Source organism: Scyliorhinus torazame, chromosome 19 (genome assembly GCF_047496885.1).
Source record: "Scyliorhinus torazame isolate Kashiwa2021f chromosome 19, sScyTor2.1, whole genome shotgun sequence".
NCBI classification, from domain to species: domain Eukaryota; kingdom Metazoa; phylum Chordata; class Chondrichthyes; order Carcharhiniformes; family Scyliorhinidae; genus Scyliorhinus; species Scyliorhinus torazame.
The window spans coordinates 108108424-108131540 of NC_092725.1; the positions used below are offsets into that span (position 1 = coordinate 108108424).

The 23117-nt window shown below is 47.2% G+C and overlaps 1 protein-coding gene across 10 annotated transcripts in view; it reads right to left on the reverse strand.

Annotated features, from left to right (window-relative positions):
- LOC140396417 (ubiquitin carboxyl-terminal hydrolase 15-like) overlaps window positions 1-23117 on the reverse strand; it is a 231410-nt gene that overhangs the window by 56661 nt on the left and 151632 nt on the right. For 9 of the 10 annotated variants that reach the window (XM_072485038.1, XM_072485025.1, XM_072485026.1 and 6 more), the window contains 4 exons: window positions 22854-22937; window positions 22663-22757; window positions 19428-19619; window positions 17931-18040 (listed from right to left, as the gene is read on the reverse strand). In XM_072485038.1, the coding sequence (XP_072341139.1) occupies window positions 17931-18040; window positions 19428-19619; window positions 22663-22757; window positions 22854-22937 (481 nt within the window). Of the gene's footprint in view, window positions 1-17905; window positions 18041-19427; window positions 19620-22662; window positions 22758-22853; window positions 22938-23117 lie in introns of all 10 variants that reach the window. The other variant, XM_072485034.1, reaches the window with a different exon arrangement.

Sequence of the window (23117 nt, forward strand, 5' to 3'; positions counted from 1 at the left end):
GCATGCGTTTCATAAATCCGGCATCATCCCAGTTCGGGGCATATACGTTTACCAGTACCACCCTCACCCCCTGCAACCTATCGCTCACCATCACATATCGACCTCCATTATCTACGACAATATTCATTGCCTCAAACGACACCCGCTTCCCCACCAGTATTGCAACCCCTCTGTTCTCCGCATCCAACCCTGAATGGAATACCTGTCCTACCCATCCCTTTCTCAGCCTAACCTGATCTGCCACCTTCAAATGTGTCTCCTGGAGCATAACCACGTCTGCCTTCAGTCCCTTTAAGTGCACGAACACCCAGGCCCTCTTGACCGGCTCGTTCAGGCCCCTCACATTCCAAGTTATCAGCCGGATTGGGGGGCTGCTCCCCCCCCGCCCCGCCGCCGCCGACTAGCCATCTCCTTTTCTAGGCCAGCCACGTGTCCGCGTCTCCCGCACCCCCCAGTCCCCCAGACGGCGGACCCCCGGCCCGACCACCTCTCCTACTTCCAGCTCCCCTTTGGCCAATGCAGCAGCAACCCTATACCCCCCCTGAAGTAGGCCATTTTCCAAGACCGTATTTTTATCTCATCTCATCAAACATTCTTCATTTATGAAACTGTTTTATCGGACTGATTGGCACCGTTTATAATGTGCCCACAATGCAGAAGGGGACACCCGGATGGACATTCATTTAAATCCCTTTCTGCACAGCTGGGAGACCTTTAATTTGAAATTGGTAGAAGACACTTGTTCTGCCCAGCAACTGCACAAAGCTGCATCTTAATGATGGAAGACACTTGTTCTGCCCAGGAACAGCACGAAGCTGCATCTTAATGATGGAAGACACGTGTTATGCCCAGCGACAGCACGAAGCTGCATCTTAATGATGGAAGACACTTGTTCTGCCCAGCAACAGCACGAAGCTGCATCTTAAAACGGCCCCATGGCCAGATCGGGATATCTGTGAGTCAAGACCCTGGCAGTGGGATATATGGCACAACTGTATTACAAAGACTTATGAAAGAATGAAATAATATATTAATAAAATGGCCAAGGCAGGCAACGAAACCAGAATAGAAGGAATAAAAGAAATGTATAGATTAGATTAGCGTCCCCTACACACACAGCAGGACAAAGATGACATTAACACCTCATCTAGCAAACACAGAAACAAAAGCATAGCACAGCCACCGGAGGTCGATTTAGTTAAGGAGACACATCAGGGAGATAATGGAAAACACATTAGAGAAGGGAGGGACACCAGAGCGAGCACAGATAATCTCATCAACATGGACACACACCATACAGATGCAAATTGACAAAGATGCATATTCTCAGTTTAAACCTGTCTGAGAGATCTAAAGCAAAACTACCCTTCAACTATTATGTATGAGCAAATGTTCCCGCTCAAATTTGGATTCCTATAAAAATCCAGAGCGAATGCGTAATTGTCGAGATCAACGTGGACCAAGCCACTGTTTCTGAGCTGGCTGCGTGGGTCTCCCTGAAGGCTTCAGTAATTGTACAATAAAGAACAACGCTTTTGAACCTTGCCTTGAGACTCGGCCTCTTGAATGCACTGGTGCAAGGGATTTTTCCCTACAACACCCCCCTCCCCTCCCCCTCCCCCCGCTAGATCCACATCTAGCCCTTTTGCTCCCCCCATAACACTCCCGTAAGTCAGCTGACTCCTGCTGACCCCGGCCTCTCCCGCCACTCCATCGACCCCCTCCAGTGTGAGAATCCCCCCTCCCCCTCCCTGGCAGTCAGTGTGCACTCCTCTCCTGCACCGCCCACCCCCCCGGCCCCCACCCCCGTCCTTCCCTAGCGCGGGAAAAAGCCTGTGCTTTCCTGATGCCGGCCCCGCCCCCTCTGGCGCAGCTCCTTTTGCGGCCTTACCCCAATTCCCCATCCCCAGGCCTCCACTCCCCCTCTTCCTTCGTGGGGATCTGCCCCTCCAACATCGACACCCGCACTCTCCCACAGTCTCCCCGTCCAATCCCTTCACACATCCCCATCCAGCACCCAAACCAGAGGAACATTCCCTAAACGTAACAAACACTATATACACAGTAAACATCCCCCCACAACAAACCCTCAATTTGAGTCCAACTTTTCAATCAGTATTAAACTCCATGCCTCATCAGGCGTTTCGAAATAGTGGTGCCGATCCTGGAATGTGACCCACAATCGCGCTGGCTGCAGCACACCGAACTTCACCCCCTTTCGATGGAGCACCGCCTTAGCCCAATTAAAACCCGCTCTCTTCTTAGCCACCTCTGCACTCCAGTCCTGGTAAATTCGGATCTCCGTGTTCTCCCACCTGCTGCTCCGCTCTTTCTTGGCCCATCTCAGGACACACTCTCTGTCCATAAAGCGGTGAAACCTCACCACTACAGCCCTTGGCGGCTCGTTGGCCTTGGGTCTCCTGGCTAGGACCCGGTGAGCCCCATCTAGCTCCAGAGGCCTCGGGAAGGCTCCCGCGCCCATCAGCGAATTGAGCATTATATGCCCCAGCATCGGGCCCCTCCACTCCTTCGGGGAGACCCAGAATCCGAAGATTCTTCCTCCTCGACCTATTCTCCAGGTCCTCAAATCTTTCCGCCCACCTCTTGTGCAGCGCCTCGTGCGCCTCCACCTTCACCGCCAGGCCCAAGATCTCGTCCTCGTTCTCCGAGGCTTTTTGTCGCACCTCCCGGATCGCCGCCCCTTGGGCCTTCTGGGTCTCCACTCGCTTCTCAATCACCGCCTTCATTGGCGCCAGCATTTCGGTTTTCAGCTCCTCAAAGCAGCGTCTAAGGAACCCCTGCTGCTCCTGTGACCACTGCGCCAATGCTCCTTGGTCTCCACCCGCCGCCATCTTGTTTTTTCTCCCTCTCACTTTTCGCTGCTCCAAGATCACTTTTTTCACCGCTCCACTCCTGGTCCAATCCATATAATGTCAGGGGGACCTTGCTGTCACCTTCCCACACTGGAAACCGTTGAACAATTGCCGTTGGGGCCCCTCTAGAGAGCCCAAAACTCCGTTCCCGGCGGGAGCTGAAGAACGTGCGACCTACCTAGGCATAGCCGCAACCGGAAGTCCCAAGATTCATTCATCTTACCTACAATTATGAATATGGCAAAATTGCCTTTTCTAAATGTGTTAGTCAATGCCAATAACTTAATTCTGTGTCTAAATTGTAGCCATCTGGGCTAGCCACTTACAAAGGGAAACATGGTTACATGCAAAGAATCACGGGATCCAGACGAACTCAGAGCTTAAGTGTATATTTGCTCCTAGATAACCAGACACTATCGAAATCCCCAGCCGATTTGCATTCTAATGGCCCATTTCCCCAGAACAAAAGACTTGTACTCAGGTATCAGATACAGATCCAGACTCATTGGCACCACTCCCTTCACCCAGGAAGCCAAAACAGCCAAGGTCAATGACTGATCAGGACATGCCCAGCCATCAAGGCACCCACCCCTTCATTGGCTAAAATCGAAGGCAGTAATCGAAGCCTGACGAATGATTGGGTCCAAAGCTAGGGACCGCCCAAAAGAGCGCAAAACCCCCGAAGGATAAAGAGAGACCCTGCCATGTGTTCAGTCTCTTTTGGCCCCGGCGCACCGGCACTCTTTTGGCCCAGGCTCACGCCTAAAACCAATTGCAGTATCACGACCAGAAGCAAGTTCAAGACCAAAGATCGCTACCAGACGATGAGCCTAGCAGAAACAAAGTCACTTTTCCAGACCCAACCACGCAAGATCCAAACAAAGGTCTAGTTCCTCTGCATAAAGCCGGGTGCCTGAAGTTACGTACAGGTTGTTGTAGTGTTAGGTGTAATTTAGCTTGTCGTGTTTTATGTTGCATGTCAAAGTAGTTCTTGTGTGTAAATAAACTATCATTGAACTTGAACTAACTAACTGGTTGTTTGGTCTTTGATCGATATCCGGTAAAACCTTGTGGTGGTATCATTTGATACCTGGCGACTCTGAAGAGCATCATTATTAATTGGCGACATTACTTTTTGGTGCCAATTGGCAACATTATTGGCGACTCTGGCGGGACTCGATTTAGAAGTGACTTTGTCACTCCGAGAGAACCCACAACACGTTGAATTAGAAACCCAATTGTGAAAAGTGAAAAAAAATCACAAGTTTAAGGCCCGTATTGATCAAATCTCCAAGATTCGGAAGTGTGTATTAACTTGCATACGTACTATTAGGGATACAAGGTAAACTCGTTATGTTTTGTTGCGTAAAACTATCGGGTGTATTGTGAACCGGAAAATAGCTTAGGCCATCCCCGCTGTTCGAATCGCCGCCTTATTCTTCCTGTCCCAAATTTACGGTAGAGAAACAGAGATTACGGTAGGAAATGAGATACTAGTAGCAATGGCAGCAAAGGCAATGGAACGCCTAATGAATCCGCAGGAACCCGAGGTCGCAGCGACCAGTAGAGCAGAGAAGTGCCCCATATGGGAAGAGGAATTGAGAAAGTACTTGAAGGGGAAAGGATGGCCCCTCTGGTCCGAGTTTTGTTCGAATGAAGAGTCATGTCCAGGTAGTATAGGACAAACCTGGTGGGATAACCTAACCGAGATACATAAAAAGAATGCAGGAAAAGTTCGTAAGCCGATGGCAATCGTGTCGTTTGGCACAATTGCGAGGCACAGATGAGGTCGTGAGGACACTCCGCAGACAGCTTGTAGAGAAAGAGGAGAAGAGTGAGGGAAATTTTAGTGAATGTAAGAAAGTTAATGAGCAACTCCGAGAGCAGCTAGCAGCTAAAGACAAGGAGATGTCTGATGTCAAACGGGAACACCAATCTTGTTTAGTTCACCGAAGCAGCTTTCAGACACAATACGATAAGGCCTACCAAGATACACAACGCGCAGTTAGAACAGGTAGAACAGTTAAAGAAACAATGCGCAGATTTGAAGGCAGCGACTTCCGGTGGCGTATGCGAGCGGGGAGGCGGCATCAAGAATAGCTCCCGCCGGTGGCCACGATTTGCGGCGCTTTCCCCAATTTTTTGATCACCTCCCCGACTATCATTGGCCTTTGGGGCCGTCAAAGGCAGCTAGCAGGGCTGGGTTGAAAACCGGCGAGGAACCCCGCGCTGGTGTCGGGGGCTGAGGCACTGGGCCCAGCGTGCTCGAAGGCCAGAGCAGCGGGGGCGGAGCCAAACGGAGGCCGAGGCGGCAGGCCCGAGGCCAGGGCGCGATGTAGGTGGGATTTCCCACATCGGATGGCTCCCACCTTGAATGTAATGAGGAGGCTGAAGTCCGGTCCCAGGGGAACTCTGGAGGAATGTAGAAAGGAAGAGAAAGAAGTTTTAAAGGAGATTGGTGAAAGGTTTTTTTTCACCCCTTTTTTTTGTGTGAAGGAAGAAAAATTGTTTTTAATCAACAAAAAAAACCCAGATTGATGAAGGACAGAAGGGTGAAAAAAGGAAAAAAAGAAAGGAAAAACAATAAGCCGCTAAGGGATGCGAAGAGCAGCGTCGAAGAAAGGAGGAAACGTGGGTTCGCTGCTGAATGAGAGGACGAGCAAAAGTGCTGACAAGATGGCGGAAGCCGAACCGCATGGTGGGGCCGCACTACTTACGGTGGAGAAGATGACCGAGGTGATGGCAGTGGAGCTGGAAAAACAGTTTGTGAGGCACATGGAGGCCTTGAGGAAGGAGACGGCGGTCGCATTGAAGTCATTGGTGGAGGAGGCAATCACCCCGGTGAGAGTAGCTGTGGCAAAGACATCGGCCGAGGAGAGAGAGTAGGGCGAGAAGATGAAAGAAGTGGAGGAGGCCGCGTCACAGCACAGCGACCAGTTCACCTCGATGGGGGACGAGCTGCGGAGGGTGGTGGAGGTCAACAGAGGATTCTGACCAAAGCTCGAGGACTTGGAGAACCGATCAAGGAGGAATTATGGGCTTGCCCGTAGGGATAGAGGGTCCAAGGTCAACAGAATACTTCGCTAAGAAGTTTGCGGAGCTGATGGGGGAGGGTGAGAACCCCTCCCGGTACGAGCGAGACCGAGCTCATCGGTAATTAAGGCCGAAGCCCAAAGTGAACGAGCCGCCAAGAGCAATAATTATCTGCTTCCATAAGTACTGCATGAAGGAGAAGGTATTAAGCTGGGCGAAGCAGAAGCACGAGGTGCAGCGGGATGGTGCTGTAGTTCGGATCTACCAGGACTTGACGGTGGAGTTTACAAAAAGACGAGCGGCATTCGGGCGAGTGAAGGCGGCAGTGTACAAAAAGGGGGTGCGATGTGGTATGGTGTACCCGGCGAAGCTGAGGGTAACGTATCATGCCAAAGACTTTTATTTTGAGACAGCGGAGGCGGCTGAGGCGTTCGTGAGGGCAGAAGGCTTGGGACAGACGTGAGGAGCGGAGCTGGAAGAGAGTCTGTGGACTGTGTTTGGGCAGCTGGAAAATGTATCAATGCTACAACTTTCTTTTTACTGATGTGTATTGTAATTTACTTCCCTTTGCATTGTAAGAGTTCAAGTTATTGGTTGGGTTGATTGGCGTTCTGTGTTGCGACGGTTATATCTTACTTTAGTGAATTGTATGGGTTGGAGTGTTGTTTTTGTTTTTTCTTTCTCTAGGACTGGGTGGGAGGGGGCAATATATCTTGGCGGGGGAGCCACCCGTGCTAATTAACTACAGTCGGCTAGTGAAGGAGGTGAGGTGAGAGGAGGGCTGCGGACATTGGAGCCTGGATAGCAGGTTTCAATGTGCCTACGAGGCGAGCGAGAGGAGGTTGAAGGGATTGATGCTGGGAGATGTTTTTTCAAGGGGAAATGTAGGGGGGTTATTTTGGGGGGGGGGGGGGGTTCGATGTTAATAATGGACAGGGGCGGGTCAGGCTTATGGCCCGGTGGTATGATGATTATCATAGAATTTACAGTGCAGAAGGAGGCCATTCGGCCCATCGAGTCTGCACCGGCTCTTGGAAAGAGCATCCTACCCAAGGTCAGCACCTCCACCCTATCCCCATAACCCAGTAACCCCACCCAACACTAAGGGCAATTTATCATAGCCAATCCACCTAACCTGCACATCTTTGGACTGTGGGAGGAAACCGGAGCACCCGGAGGAAACCCACGCACACACGGGGAGGATGTGCAGACTCCGCACAGACAGTGACCCAAGCCGGAATCGAACCTGGGACCCTGGAGCTGTGAAGCAATTGTGCTATCCACAATGCTACCGTGCTGCCCCAAATGATGATGGTGGATAAGAAGGGTGGGGAGTGGGGGGGGGGGGGGGAAGAGACCCCCAGTTAGGATAGTCACGAGAAACGTGAGAGGGTTAGGAGGTCCGGTCAAGAGGTCAAGGGTGCTTGCGCATCTTAAAAGTTTGAAAGCCGATGTGGCAATGCTGCAGGAGACTCACTTGAGGGTGAAGGACCAGGTGAGACTTAAAAAGGGCTGGGTTAGTCAAGTGTTTAACTCTGGATTTGACGGAAGGGCTCGAGGGGTGACGGTACTGGTCAGCAAAAGGGTACACTTCCAGATGGAGAAGGTGGTGGCAGATCAGGGGGAAGATATGTGATGTGACAGGGGCGCTGGAGGGGAGATTAGTGGCGCTGTTAAGTGTATACGGTCCCAATTGGGATGATGTGGGATTCTCGAAGAAGGTGTTTGGGGCCATCCCCGACTTGGACACACACGCACTGATTGTGGGGGGTGACTGGAACTTGGTGCAGGAGCCAAGGTTGGACAGATCACGGCCGCGCTCACTGGTCCCATCAGGGGGGGGGGGGGGGGGGGCGAAGGCGTTGGCTGGGCTAATTGTGGAAATGGGAGGGGTGGACCCTTGGAGGTTTCTGCACCCAAGGGGACGGGAGTACACGTTTTTCTCAGCAGTCCATAAGGTATACTCACGCATCGACTTTTTTATGGTGGGGAAGGCTTTGCTGACTGGGGTTAAGAGGTCGGAATACTCGGCAATTGCAGTGTCAGAGTGTCAGATCATGCTCCGCACTGGGTGGATATGGTACTGGAGAAGGGGGTAGCGCAGAGGCCGGGGTGGAAATTGGATGTAGGACTTTTGGGGAACCAAGTGTTCTGTGAGAAAATTGAAACGGTAATTAAGGAATATGTAGGTTTCAACTGTACGGGTGAGGTGTCAAAGACAGTTGTCTGGGAGGCACTAAAGGCGGTGGTGAGGGGTGAGGTAATTTTGTTTAAGGCCAGGGTGAACAAAGAGGAGAGGTTGGAGCGGCAGAGGGTAATAGATGAGATGTTGGAGGTAGATAGGAGTTATGCAGAAGATGGGGACCCAGCAAAGCTGGAAAAGGGGAAGGAACTACAGGCGAGTTTCGACCGACCAGGAAGGCGGTGCGCCAACTGAGGTGAGCAAGGGGTGCAGTTTATGAACATGGAGATAAGGCAGGTCAGCTCCGGAGGGAAGCAGTGGCAAGTGGGAAATTCTTCAGGTGAGGGATAGGACAGGGAAGTTGGTGGTGGCTCCGGATCTGATTAACAAGGTTTTTGAGGAATTTTATGAGAGGTTGTACAGGTCAGAGCCACCTGGAGGAGACCGTGAGATGCAGGAATTTCTAGATGGGTTGGAGTACCCGAGGTTACGGGAGGGGGACAGGGCTACATTAGAAGGTGCTATAGTGGAGCAGGAGATAAAGGATGCGATTGGGAGGATGCAGTCGGGGAAGGTGGCAGGGCCGGATGGGTTTCCGGTGGTACATTATAAAAAGTTCAAGGATACGCTGGCACCCCTGATGGTGGGGATGTTTGAAGAGGCGATAGGGAAGGGGGTGTTGCCACAAACTTTGGTGAAAAAAGATAAGGATCCGACGGAGTGTGGGTCGTATCGGCCCATATCACTTTGAATGTGGATGCAAAAGTATTGGCGAAGGTACTGGCGGGCAGGCTGGAGGAGTGCCTCCCGAAGGTGATAGGTGAAGATCAGACTGGGTTTGTGAGAGGGAGGCAGCTCTTTTCGAACATTAGAATGGTATTGAACGTCGTTATGGCACTGGCGGAGGGGAAGGAAACAGACGTGGTGGTGGCATTGGACGCCGAGAAGGCGTTTGACCGGGTAGAATGGAGGTACTTGATGGCAGTTCTGGAGCGGTTTGGGATTGGACCAAGATTTGTGAACTAGGTAAAGCGACTATATAAGGAACCGAGGGCAAGTGTCCGCACAAACAACATCAGCTCGAGATACTTTTCTCTCCACCGTGGGACTAGGCAGGGATGTCCTATGTCCCAACTGCTGTTTGCACTTGCGATTGAGCCGTTGGCCATCGCATTAAGAAGATCGGGAGCATGGAAAGGAATACTGCTGGGGGGGGATAGGGCATAGGGTGTCCTTATATGCTGAAGACTTGCTGTTATACGTGTCGGAACCGAGTGTGTTGATAGGGGGAATATTGGAGTTACTTCGAGTATTTGGGTCTTTCTTGGGGTACAAACTAAATCAAGACAAGAGTAAGTATTTTGTGGTGTCTCGGCCGGGGGTGGGGGGGGGGGGGGCTGCCATTCCATAGGGCAGAGACTCACTTTAGGTATCTGGGGGTGCAGGTTGCCTGGGAGTGGGAGAGGCTTCGCAGGTACAACATCTCTAGTTTGGTGGGGAGAGTGAAAGCCGACCTGGCAAGGTGGGATGGTCTCCCTCTATCACTGGCGGGTCAGGTACAGGCAGTTAAAATTAATGTGTTGTCGCGATTTCTGTATATTTTTCAATGCCTGCCAATTTTCCTGCCAAAGGCTTTTTTCAGAGAGAGTGAGGGAAGGATTACCTCGTTCATGTGGGGAGGGAAGGTGGCCAGAGTGAGAAAGGTGCTGCTACAGAGGGGGAGGAAGGCAAGGGGTTTGGGTCTTCCGAACCTGGTATACTACTACTGGGCGGCAAATGTGGAGAAGGTGCAGAGCTGGGTCAGAGGGGTTGATTCCAGTGGGTCAGAATGGAGGATTCCAGTGGGTCATGGGGTCGGGACTGAAAGCACTAGCAACGGCACTGCTCCCGATAGCTCCGGGGAAATACTCGGAGTCCGGTAATAATAGCTTCATTGAGAATTTGGAGGCAGTTTCGCCAACACTTCAGGTTGGGGGCAGGGTCAAGGGAAATGCCGATTCGGGGGAACCACAGATCTGAGCCAGGGAAGTGGGATGGAAATTTTCAGAAATGAGAGAAGAAGGGGATTAAGATGTTAAAGATTTGTTTCTTAGGAGCATCCCGGAGGAACCGGCCTCCACATTGCTGGAGGAGGTGCTGACGACAGGGGGACTGGAGAAGGGGGTAGTGTCAGCGGTTTACGGAGCTATTTTGAAAGAGGATAAGGCACCACTGGAAGGGATCAAAGCAAAGTGGGAGGAAGAGTTTGGAGAGGTTATAGAGGAAGGGTTCTGGTGTGAGGTGCTCCGGAGAGTAAATGCCTCCGCCTCGTGTGAGAGGTTGGGGCTGATACAGCTGAAGGTGGTATACAGAGCACACCTCACGAGGGTGAGGATGAGCCGATTCTTTGAAGGAGTAGAAGATGCGTGTGAACGTTGCGGGGGGGTGGGGGTGGTGTCCCACTAATCACGTTCATATGTTTTGGTCCTGTCCAAAGCTAGAGGATTACTGGAAGGAGGTTTTAGGGTAATTTCCATGGTGGTGCATGTGAAACTGGACCCGGGTCCTCGGGAGGCCATATTCGGGGTGTCGGACTAGCCAGGGTTGGAAACGGGGGCGGAGGCAGATGTCGTAGCCTTCGCCTCGTTGGTCGCCTGAAGGCGGATCCTGTTGGAATGGAGAGCAGCCTCTCTACCCTGTGTCCTGGCATGGCGGGGGACCTGTTGGAATTCTTGACTCTTGAGAAGGTGAAGTTTGAACTGAGGGGAAGGACCGAGGGGTTCAACAATTCATGGGCATTATTCATTATGCACTTTCAAGAACTGGATAACATTGAACATTAGTTGGGGGGATGGGTGGGAGGGTTGGGGGGAGGGGGTTATGTGTATTAAGGGGTGACTATGGGTGATCCCGGATTCCTTTTTGGCATTTGTTTATGTAAACATGCAGGCTAATGTTTGGGGTTTGGTGGGAGGATGGGATTGTTATGGGGATTGACATTTGTTGCTGATCATTGTTTATTGTTGGTGGGTGTAAATTTGGCAGAAAATTTGAAAAAGGAGAATAAAAATATATATTTTTTAAATTTGAAGGCAGCTTTACGAGCACTCCATAGTTCCACAACGGAACAAAGGCAGAGTTCAGTAGATCACGCCAAATGTAGACGACAAATAAGAGAAATTGCAGTCACTGCTATCAGTGCAAAACGGATTCAGAGACACCTTTGGACCGAATTTAGACCAGGAAAATGGCCCCAATTGGCAGGAACTCAATGAAATTGCCCATAGATATGTAGAAGACACTGAGAATCAGAATAGAGCCCCCCAGGCCCCGAAAAGGAAAGCACCCGCACCACCGACTGCACAGGCAGCACACAACCCCATGAATCCAGTTTCCACGCAGCGCAAGTCACCGATTGACGATGAGCCCGATTTCGTGTACACCACCCCACTAACCATCATACAATTGAGAGAGGCGTGCGACAAAACAGAACTATTCCAACCCACAGCAGTCCCACATCATTTCTTTGAGCGAGTAACAGACAGTTATGTACGGTCTGGACGAACCAGAGGAAGTGAAGCTTATAGTAATGAGCCTTGGCCCATCCGTTAGCTCAGCATTACCAGACCCACACAATGTAGGAGGAGGAAGCCTCCAGGAGATGAAGGCAGCTATTTTAGATGCAATTGGTTACACAGAGGAGACCCCATAGAAGGTCTAAACCGTTGTAGACAAAAGAAGGGAGAGCCCGTGGAGCAAGGATTTTGAGCCTGCGAACGGCACTTGCATGCAGTCTTTTGGGCAGTTCAATACTTCGCATATATCACAGGCCTCAACCCCGTAACGAATTTAACCGAGCACACCCCAACGCAGCTACTGTTAGATGGTAGGTTAAAGGACGGTTCAGTTAGCCAGATCAGAGAAGCTCCTACAAGGAAGGGATATCACAGTTAAACGGACAAAGACCCACACATTTTTAGCGGACAATTTACAGTTTGAAAGAACCCCACGAGTGCCAGATCATTGCAGCCAAACACCACACAGGACTCTTTATTCCAAAATCGCTACACCCATGTGTAGGTAGTAAAGATCAGAATTCCCCGACCACGGATAACTCTTAAAAAATCTATGTAGATGGTTCTTCTACATAAATACCACATCCTGTTATTCTTTTTCCATTATCAATGGTGCAGGGGCACGCATTAGAGGAAATATCGCTAAAATTGTCAGGTCACTTAGGATCGCAGGCAGCCGAATTAGCCGCAATTGCATATGTTGTGCAGCACCCAGATTCTTTCCCGATCCTCGCAGATATATATTCGGACAGTTTATATGCCAGTCACGGAATTCCTGCCCCTGTGGGAATCGAGAGGATTTATATCCGCTGACGGTAAACCCCTAACCTCAGCCCCATTATTGAAGCACATTCTTGAAACAGCTAAAGACCGCACATGTTGTATGATAAAAGTCAGAAGCCATCATCGTTCGACCCCACCCGGTAACGTAAAGGCAGACGCCCTAGCAAAGGCAGGATCACGACATGGTCACTTTTGGCAACCCCCCCCGCCCCCCCGAGAGTGAGCTGATACACACAGTCCAGGTCTCACAGACAAATATCGAAGATTTAGCCCAGGCCCAAAAGGTAGACGACACTCTTCGGCAAATTTTAGGCGGTACCTTCCCAGCCCCCTACGACAAATTCAAGGACACACTGACGGTACAGGACGGAATAATTTTAAAGAATGGAATTTATGTGGTCCCCACCCAGGACAGGAACCAGGAAATTTGCTAATTTCCCGATGGACACGGATATCAGGGGATAGAAACCACCATTGCCCATTTAAAACCTTTGTGCTGGTGGCCCGATTTAAAAATAGATGTCACACATTATGTTGACGACTGTTCAATCTGCGCACAGAATAATCCAGAAAGGTACTCCAGGAAAGGACAATTAAGACACACCCAACCTGTTAATGGCTCATGGACGAATTTACAACTCGATTACATTGGTCCCCTCCCCCCCTGCAGAAATGGTTTTAAATATGTGTTGGTAGTGATCGACAACCTTCACAAAATGGGTGGCAGCATTTCCCTCCAGGACAAACACAACAGCCAAGATTTTAACGCAGCAGATATTTACACGAGGGGGACTCCCCCACAGCATTGAATCAGACCAAGGTTCTTATTTTACAGGCAGAGTTATGCAGAATGTCCTGGCAATTTTCAGCATAAAACAGAAGTTCCATATTGCTTATCACCCACAATCCAACGGCATTGTGGAACTTATGAATCGGACCCTGAAAGCTACTATTAGGAAAATGGTGCAACAGCACAACACCACATGGGACACGGTTCTCTCATTCTCCCTTATGTTTATTAGGAACACAGTATCAAGTTCCACAGGATTCACGCCCCCACACCCTCATGACCGGACGACCCATGAAAGGAACAGAATATTTATTAGGACTTGATTTGGCCAGCCCCACAGTCACCGCTCTCACCCACGAAAAAGCAGTTCAACAGGTCATGGAAAATATTAAAGCAGCCCAGCTCGCTGCAGCTGTCCGACTAGGCGCTAGGAAAAAGCAGAGTAAGGCCTGCTTTGATAAAACAGTCCACCCAGTAGAGTATACAGTCGGTCAGCAAGTGATGGTTTCCCTGTACAACCCAAGTTTGTTCCTCTCCCCCAAATTTGCAGGACCCTACTCCATTTTGGATAAAGTGAGCCCCTCTGTATACAAAATAACAAACCCTAATGGAAAATCAGGTTGGTTCCATATCAACCAGCTTAAAGTTTATGGAACCCAATGCAGCCACGCACACCATGTCTCCCTGGCAATGGCAGATGAGTACGCCCCGCCCACTGACAACCTAGACCGTCCCTCCCCCAGCCAGGATAGCACGCCCACAGACCCAACCTTGTCCCCGCCCACAGGAACGACTTTCCACCTTGAACTTGATTCAGACGCTAGCGACAGCACTATTTGAAATCAACGACCAATGGCACAACCGCCCAGGATCCAGTCGCTCCGGCCTCTGGAACCACGACCAAGACATGTTTGGTTCCCTATACTAAAGGGGGTTTCACTGCCACAGCCAGAGCCACCGCCACCGCCCGCCAAAAGAAATTTGCCATTTGCAGCTACCACCCCTCATGACCAAAGAATTCCCCATTGGCACCGCGATAACTCTTGTTGATTAATACGGAACGATGATTCGGATCCCACAACAGCCCACGCGGCCACGGCACGAAAACACCAGACATGAGTTTGGCAACCGGGAGATGGTGATGACTCAGTGTCTGACTCCCGTTAAGGTAACCCTTTCGCGACGCTTTTTGATACTGAACCCTGATGTGTCCAGATTATGAGAAAAAGGAACCGGCTGAGATTTTCGGTGTACTATTTCCTGATGGAGCCTGCCCGCTTTCTTTCTTTCTGATCTTACATGGTTTTAGCTAACGTCACTTCGATATGGAATTTCTTGATACACGTTATTCTTCCGGTCTCACATGTTTTAATTAATGTCGCCCATTCACTACATTTCTTGATGAAGTCATGATTACTCTTCTGCACATTGTCGGAGTCCATATGTTACAAATTCTTTCCGTTCGTGTAAGGTCACCCAGGCAGTGGAGTAACGGCACTAATCCCTGCCCTGTCTGTGGACCCCCTATGTATTCGATCAGCCAAGCTCGGGGAATGGAGCAACGGCACTGATCATCAGCCTACCCGAGGAAGTCCACCCATTCTTGCCCTGCCGCGGCTCACACGCACCCCATGTTCCCGTCATTGCGAGTAATTTGGAAAACGTCTTAACACTCCTTACTGTCCTTGGCAGGTCTTTGTTTCCCCTTATCTGCTCTTTCGTGTGGTTTAAAGAATGCTTTTTGTCACAGTCTCTGCACTCAACTCTTTACTTTCAGCGACTTTTTGGTTGCTACCCCAATTGCTATTTACATGTTCAACACACTTGGTTATAACAAAATTTGCTGCTAAATGCATCGACCACAAGCTGCGAGACTCCTTGCACTTTAACACAATATTTTTTTTCCTGGATGTCTTATCTCCAAAATGGTTATTTCAAAAAAGGAGATGAGGGAGTCACACACGGTGACGATTCTAATGGGTAATTGAAGTTCAGAAGAGAAAGACAAACAAAACAAGATATTAATCAGGGGTAATAACACATATTATGCTTGCACACCCAGGAATATACGAAGAACGAAGAACAAAAAGACACGATGAAGACAGAACTGATGACCTCCATTATGATCATAGTCGGATCCCGACAGTTGCGTGCGTTGACAGCCTTTGTACCCCACACCACACCGGCCCCGAACATGACCACACAACATGATACCCCTAGCCCGGACACCACACCACACATAGATACACACTGATAGCCCCACATGGTGCGAAAACATTGTAAAGTGGTATCCCCTCTCCAATATAGTAGAAGCTCTTTTGGTAATAGCAATACTCTGCAGTGTCGTTCAGACACTTAGGCTCCGCAAATAATGAAGGAGAGCCTCCCGCTCCCCAATATATACATTCCGAGCCCCTTTTCTTGGAATTCAACAGACCCCACAAACATTTTGAACCCCTTTTTCTGATGAATAAAGTTTGTGTTTTCTGTAAATGTAATGAGTTAAGTAGAAATGTGATGCTGCTGTTGTTTAAATTTTTGTATTGTAATATAAGTTCCTTTTTGTTAATTGCCAGCAGCATGAGTGTAATTTAGGTAATGACAGTTCGAGGTTCCCCTTGTGTAAAGCATGTTAAATGTATGATTAAATGTTCATAGTGGCCCCTTGTAATTTATGAATGTGTGATGTATTAAAAACTTAGGTTAATGCTCCAAAAACATAGGACAGAGTAGTATAGAATCTGTCCTTAACCAAGGGTAGCCGGCACACCGAAGACGGATGAAGGACCAATAGTGTGATCCACCACGCTTCGCGTTTGGGATCAAAAGGACGGGATGTAGCCATTGGGATGGCCACTTACAAAGGGAAACATGGCCACTTGCAAAGAATCACTTTCAAAGGGTAATATGGCCAATGCAGGATCCATACGAACTCAGAGCTTAAGTGTATATTTGCCCCTAGATAACCAGACACTATCGAAACCCCCAGCCGATTTGCATTCTAATGGCCCATTTCCCCAGAACAAAGATTGTACTCGGGTATCAGATACAGATCCAGACTCATTGGCACCACTCCCTTCACCCAGGAAGCCAAAACAGCCAAGGTCAATGACCGATCAGGACATGCCCAGCCATCAAGGCACCCACCCCTGCATTGGCTAAAATCGAAGGCAGTAATCGAAGCCTGACGAATGATTGGGTCCAAAGCTAAGGACCGCCCAAAAGAGCGCAAAACCCCCGAAGGATAAAGAGAGACACTACCATGTGTTCAGTCTCTTTTGGCCCCGGCGCACCGGCACTCTTTTGGCCCAGGCTCACGCCTAAAACCAATTGCAGCTTCATGACCAGAAGCAAGTTCAAGACCAACGATCGCTACCAGACGGATGAGCCCAGCAGAAATAAAGTCACTTCTCCAGACCCAGCCACGCAAGATTCGAACAAAGGCCTTGTTCCTCTGCATAAAGCCGGGTGCCTGAAGTTAAGTCCAGGTTGTTGTCGTGTTAGGTGTAATTTAGCTTGTAGTGTTTTATGTTGCATGTCAAAGTAGTTTTTGTGTGTAAATAAACTATCATTGAACTTGAACTAACTATCTGGTTGTTTGGTCTTTGATCGATATCCGGTAAAACCTTGTGGTGGTATCATTTGATACCTGGCGACTCTAAAGAGCATCATTATTAATTGGTGACATTACTCCGATGCCGATTGGCAACAAAATTATTTCACTTGCCTGTACATCTAATCAGCCTAAATAATCAGTCAGGATTACACCATTTGAAAGCCTGAATGGTACATGGACAGAAACAGAACAGTATCAAACATGGGTAAAAGTTGTTGTCTATTGTTGTCACATTTATTGGAACATTGGGTGCTGTAAACTTCGCTATCTAACGCAGATTATAAAGTAAAATCATACCAGGATTCTAAATTATTCTTCATCTGAGCAAAAGTACTGCAAAACTTGACTATTCCAAGACAATCCTTGCCAATCCCCTATCTTCCACCCTGGTTAAAATTAAGGTCATCCAAAACTCTGCTGCCCACATCCTATCTTGTACGAAGTCGCATTCACCTATCACCCCTCTGCTTGCTGATCTATATTGGCTCCTGGCGAAGTTTTGCCTTAATTTGCAAACTTTCATCCTGATTTTCAATTCCCTCCATGGTCTTGTCCCTCTCCTATTCTAATCTCTTTTGGCCCTGCCACAAGATCTCTGTGTTCCTCCAATTCTTCTCTCCTGTGCATACTGAATTAGCATTGCTTCACCATTGACAGGCATGCCTTCAGCTGCCAAGGCCCTAAGCTCTGGAAACCCCATCCAGATCCTCTTAATCTGCCTCTCTTTCCTCTTGTAAAGCGTTCCTAAAAATCTCTCTTTTTTCTGACCATCTTTTGGTCAGCTGTCCTAGTATCACCTATGAAAAACCTCAATGTTTTACCATGTTAAAGGCACTACATGAATGCAAGTTACTCTTATTTAAGCACAAATATATGTTTTTTAAAATATAAATTTAGAGTACCCAATTAATTTTTTCCAATTAAGGGGCAATTTAGTGTGGCCAATCCACCTAACCTGCACATCTTTGGGTTGTGGGGGCGAAACCCACGCAAACACGGGGAGAATGTGCAAACTCCACACGGACACAAATATATTTCTTGCGTGCAAGTAATATGACTAAATATTGGCATTACCAAGTTAGAAACACTCGAGTCTTACTTGGAGATCCCTCCTCATGTACACCATTTTGCCCATTGCCATTAATACCAAGGTCTTTGGAAAAATGAAGGCTTTCTTCTTCATCTTCATTGTAGGTTCTAACATATCGGCTGGAATCAAAAAACAGGAACCAAAAAATATATATTTCAGGAAGATTTTATTCACCGATTGATATGAACTTGAAAGAAAGGTAAAGAAAATCTCAAGACTTGAACTTAAGATTTGTTGCTGTATGATTCTCAGGGAGATGTCCCTCTTCAATTGCATTAACTCTTGAATTAACACCAATGCAACAATGTTTACAATAATCATTCAAATAGAATGGGAATACATTTGGTTAATTTATGCTGGGCGGTGGCAGTTGAGGTGCAGGTGAAATACTCACTAGAGAGGAAGACTGTGATGACCCAAATTCATTTCACATAACACACAAAATGAAAAAAACAAATTGCTGGAAATTTGAAAAAAAGTCACCAAATGCAGGAAAAGCTTTTTCTTCACCCCACCCCCACGGATGCTGACTGGTCGGCTGAGTGTTTCTGGCACTTCTATTTCTGAAAAACACCCATTTCCCAGAGGTGGATCGAAGATCTGCCCAAATCCAGTCCTTAAAGTGAAGGACTGCAAGCTCCTACAAGTATACATACTCTGATAATCAAATGCCCTATTCATGTGTTCTACATTCGTTTATTGTTTGAGAAGGAGATCCACCTTTAACCCATTTACATTAACATGGGGGAGTCGGGAATGACAATTTCACGAGTGCAAAACCAGCAACTGGAACACAGATGGTAGAGGATACATATTGATGCTTGCCAAAATTAAGTTTTACTACACTGCAACAGTGACGAACTTCAAAAGTACTTCACTTGCTCTAGTGTGCTTTGGAATGTCCTGAAGTTGTGAAAGGCACGACAGGAATGCATATCATTCTTCCTTTTTTGTAAAACTTCCTAGAAGTTATATTGGGTGACTTATCTAGCAAGGCGAATGAATGCATTAGCTGGCAGCATATGAAACAATGTTCTGTGCATGCCTGAGAGTTCATATCTGGCCAGTGTTCTTGAGTATTAAAAGTCTCCTCCAGCCAGAAACTCATGTTTACTTTTAGATTCAATCGAGCCCATCACACCTCTCTGACAAAGGATAAACATGGTAAAGTAAGACCATAGACTGCTTTCCCCTTTGAGGGGGAGAGCTGACTCGTGGTGATTTAATCTGAGGATCACCACACCTCAAACGAGGGGTTAGGTTGAAAAGGCGGACCTTCATGATTAACCTCAGCCACTTTGGGAATTGAACAGGCCTCGATCTACACCATCCGTCCAGCCAACTGAGCTAAATCGCCCCCCCAGACACGCAAAGTAGCCTATAGGTCAATCAGTGCTCTCATCTTTAATTAATTGGAAGACACAAACCATTAAAGATCATGTGTTCCGACAGGATGAACTAAAAATACTTCAGAGTAAAGATAATAATGAATGACCAGATACTTACCACATTTTCATCAGTAATAGGTTATAAAGCTTTTCTTCAGTTATGTTTCTGGGCACAGATATCATAAAGGGTTGGCCAAACAAACACATGTTGCTATGGTGGCCATAGCTGGGCTGCCGATACTTCTCACGCAAATACACTGGAATCACAACATTGTCTGTATCTTCTGTTCTACTGCCAGTTACTTCAAAACTGCAATAACAAAAACATGTTTTACTACATTGTGCATTATCTTTCTCCAAAGTTCTGATCTCAATCACTGGACAGGCTGAAGAACTGAAAAGGCCCATATCATTCTCAATCACGGCATGTGGTTAAACAAATGAACTGTTTATTACTTGACAAAGTTGAATTACTTTAAATAAGATTAAATTAGTGAACAGAATAAACTATTAACTCATCAAAATAATTGGAAATGACATCATTAAAGTACCCAAAAAGAGGAACTGAAGCGAAAGTGGGAGGAGGAGCTGGGGGAGAGATAGAGGAGGGCCTTTGGGCAGACGCACTGAGTAGAGTCAACGCGACCGCAACCTGTGCCAGGCTCAGCCTGATTCAATTCAAGGTCGTTCACCGGGCTCACATGACAGTGGCCCGGATGAGCAGATTCTTTGAGGTGGAGGACAGGTGTGCAAAATGTGCGGGAGGGCCAGCGAACCATGTCCACATGTTCTGGGCATGTCCAAACCTTAGGGGATTTTGGCAGGGGTTTGCTGACGTCATGTCCAAGGTGTTAAAAACAAGGGTGGCAATGAGTCCTGACATGGTGATTTTTGGGGTGTTGCAGGATCTGGGAATCCAGGAGGAGAAAGAGGCAGACATTCTGGCCTTTGCTTCCCTGGTAGCCCGGAGGCTGATACTATTAGCTTGGAGGGGCTCAAAGCCCCCGAAGTCGGGGACCTGGCTGTTGGACATGGCTAGCTTTCTCTGTTTGGAGAAAATCAAGTTCGCCTTGAGATGGTCACTGTTAGGGTTCGCCCAGAGGTGGCAACATTCATCGACTTCTTCGCGGAAAATTAATCGTCAGCAGGGGGAGGGGAGGTTAGGTTAGTGTAGATTAGGGAGTTAATTAATGGTGGGACCTGTTGGGGAGGTTGGTGGTATTTGCACTATGCTTATATTCTCATGTACATTGTTTATATTGCTGCTGTTGCAATGCCAAATAAATACCTCAATAAAATGTTTATTTAAAAAAAAGTACCCAAAAAGCACATCAAATGCGGACAATGAAGCAGGAGGAATAACTAACTGTCTTTTCAAAACAAATAGTTGCCCTTTTAACTTCATGTTTCAATAAATCATAATTACTCGAACCAATCTTCCTACATGTCCATGATCTCTACCTTATTTAGATATCTTCATTTACACCCTTTGGTAATATTCAATTTGATTGGTATGTTCGCAGCCACTTAAGTAATGTACTATTCTGAATTTTAAAAACATTGAGCAAAAATTAATAGTGATGTTTGTTCAGTTTGGTTCAGTTGGTAATGCTCTTTTCGCAATGTGCCAGAGATTGTGGATTCAAGTCGACACTCAAACACAACAGTGAAGAAATGCAGCATTGTTGGAGGTGCTGTCCTACGAATGAGAAGCTACCTGTTCTGCTGGGTTCAATGCATATTAAAAGGTCCTGAGGCACATCTGAAGTGGAGAATAGTGTGCCCCTGGCAATCTGGTCAACCTATCCTACCCCTTAAACTCCCTTAAAACTGATTAACGTCTCATTCATCTTATTGCTATACTTTGGACCTGGCTGCATGTGTCAGTGTTGCATATAACTGTAGCCTCACCAATATGAGGCCGTGCAATATCAATGTAAGCCTTTCTTGCATCAACGTGCTGTCAAACTCCCTCTGGTGGAATATTCATGGCATTGACTGCTAGCTGGTTTGAAAAATATTAGAATGTCATGTAGATTTGTGAATATTTTAAAATGAAAGTAATTCTCTGATACAGTAATAATGAATTAAGTCTTGTGATCAATGCAAGAATAGGAATATCTAAACTTGATTGCAGCTTACCTACCTTACAACAGTGATGGCACGCAAAGGGTACTCAATTGGCTGTACTCCAAAGCACCTAAAGGCTTTATGCAGATGCAATTTTTTTTTGAACCATTTTCCAAATTAAGTTCCTTGCAAAGGTCTCTCCTACACACAGGTGGATGTGGACTGCTCTGGATGTGGTGATATCGATTTTTGAAGCATTTAGGGGCCAAGAGTAATAGTAACAGGCTCGGTGGAAAAAGGACTCCGAAGAGGTAGAGATGCAGTAGTTACAGCACCACAAGTATGGAGCGATAGCACAGTGGTTAGCACTGTTGCTTCACAGCGCTGGGGCCCCAGGTTCGATTCCCGCTTGGTCACTGTCTGTGCAGAGTCTGCACGTTCTCCCAGTGTCTGCGTGGGTTTCCTCCAGGTGCTCTGGTTTCCTCCCACAAGACGTGCTGTTAGGTGAATTGGACATTCTGAATTCTCCCTCTGTGTACCCAAACAGGCGTCAGAGTGTGGTGAGTAGGGGATTTTCACAGTAACTTCATTGCGGTGTTAATGTAAGCCTACTTGTGACACTAATAAAGATTATTATTATTATATCTGTTTTTTCGTGATGATAGAAGGACAGTAAAGACAAATTTCAACCCCCAGCTCATCACTACAGTTCGGCCTACTAACTGCAGTACAAATATTGGTGAATAGATTTGATAATCACTTCAGCATTTTGGGACAGTCGACAATATTAAAGGCACCATATATAAGCAAGAAGTTGTATCAATTTATTTGTCATTGTTTTAATGGAAGTGCTAATTTGTGTGTAACAATCCTGAAAGCTGGGAAAGGACGGGGAGGGGAGTATATGATAAAACCAAGAGAAAGGGACGAGATGAAAGACTGCACGCTGAGGCTACCTGTACCACAGTTTTTGCTTTATGAACAACACACTTTAGCATACAACTACATCTAGAGTTTGTCTGGAAAAAGTTCATGTCTCTATTATCCGTTGCCGCACTTGAGTTTACAATCATGTTTAAAATAAACAAATCAACAGGCAACTCGTGAGTTAAGTATCCAGATATTAATATTTACAGCGTAATTACAGGGTTGGTCTCTTTCAGTACAAGTAGATGCAGTCAAACACTTCTAAACATATTTTGTTAAAAGCAGGATTTAAGTTTTGGAATAAACATCCCACAATACTATACTTAAAGGAAGCTGGGAGTTCCACATTTACTTACACAAAGATGTCATCTCTTTCCATGATACTACTCAGGTTTTCATCCATAGAAAATAATCTATGGAATCGGTGATTGTATATATCTGTGACAACCATCTGAACACAAAGCACAAGAAAATTATTTCAATAATTCTGACAAGAGAAACAAAAAAAAGTAGGATTGTTCAAAGTTGGGATAACCCAGAATCTTACTTTGTCTGCAGGAACATCTGATAACGTAAACAGTGCAGCACACAGGTCTGAAATAATGCCGATTTTAGGGACAATTACTTTATACTAAAAGAAAACAGAAGAACTTCAGTTAAATAGATATTTAATATCTCAACATCAGCAAAAATACTTGTGCGAAATGCAGGCAATTGGAGTTCAAGTGCAAAGATGACATGAACAAATGTCAGTCGTTACAAAATAGCCGGGTTGTATTGACCCTCAATGAGCTTGCTCCAAACGCAGTTA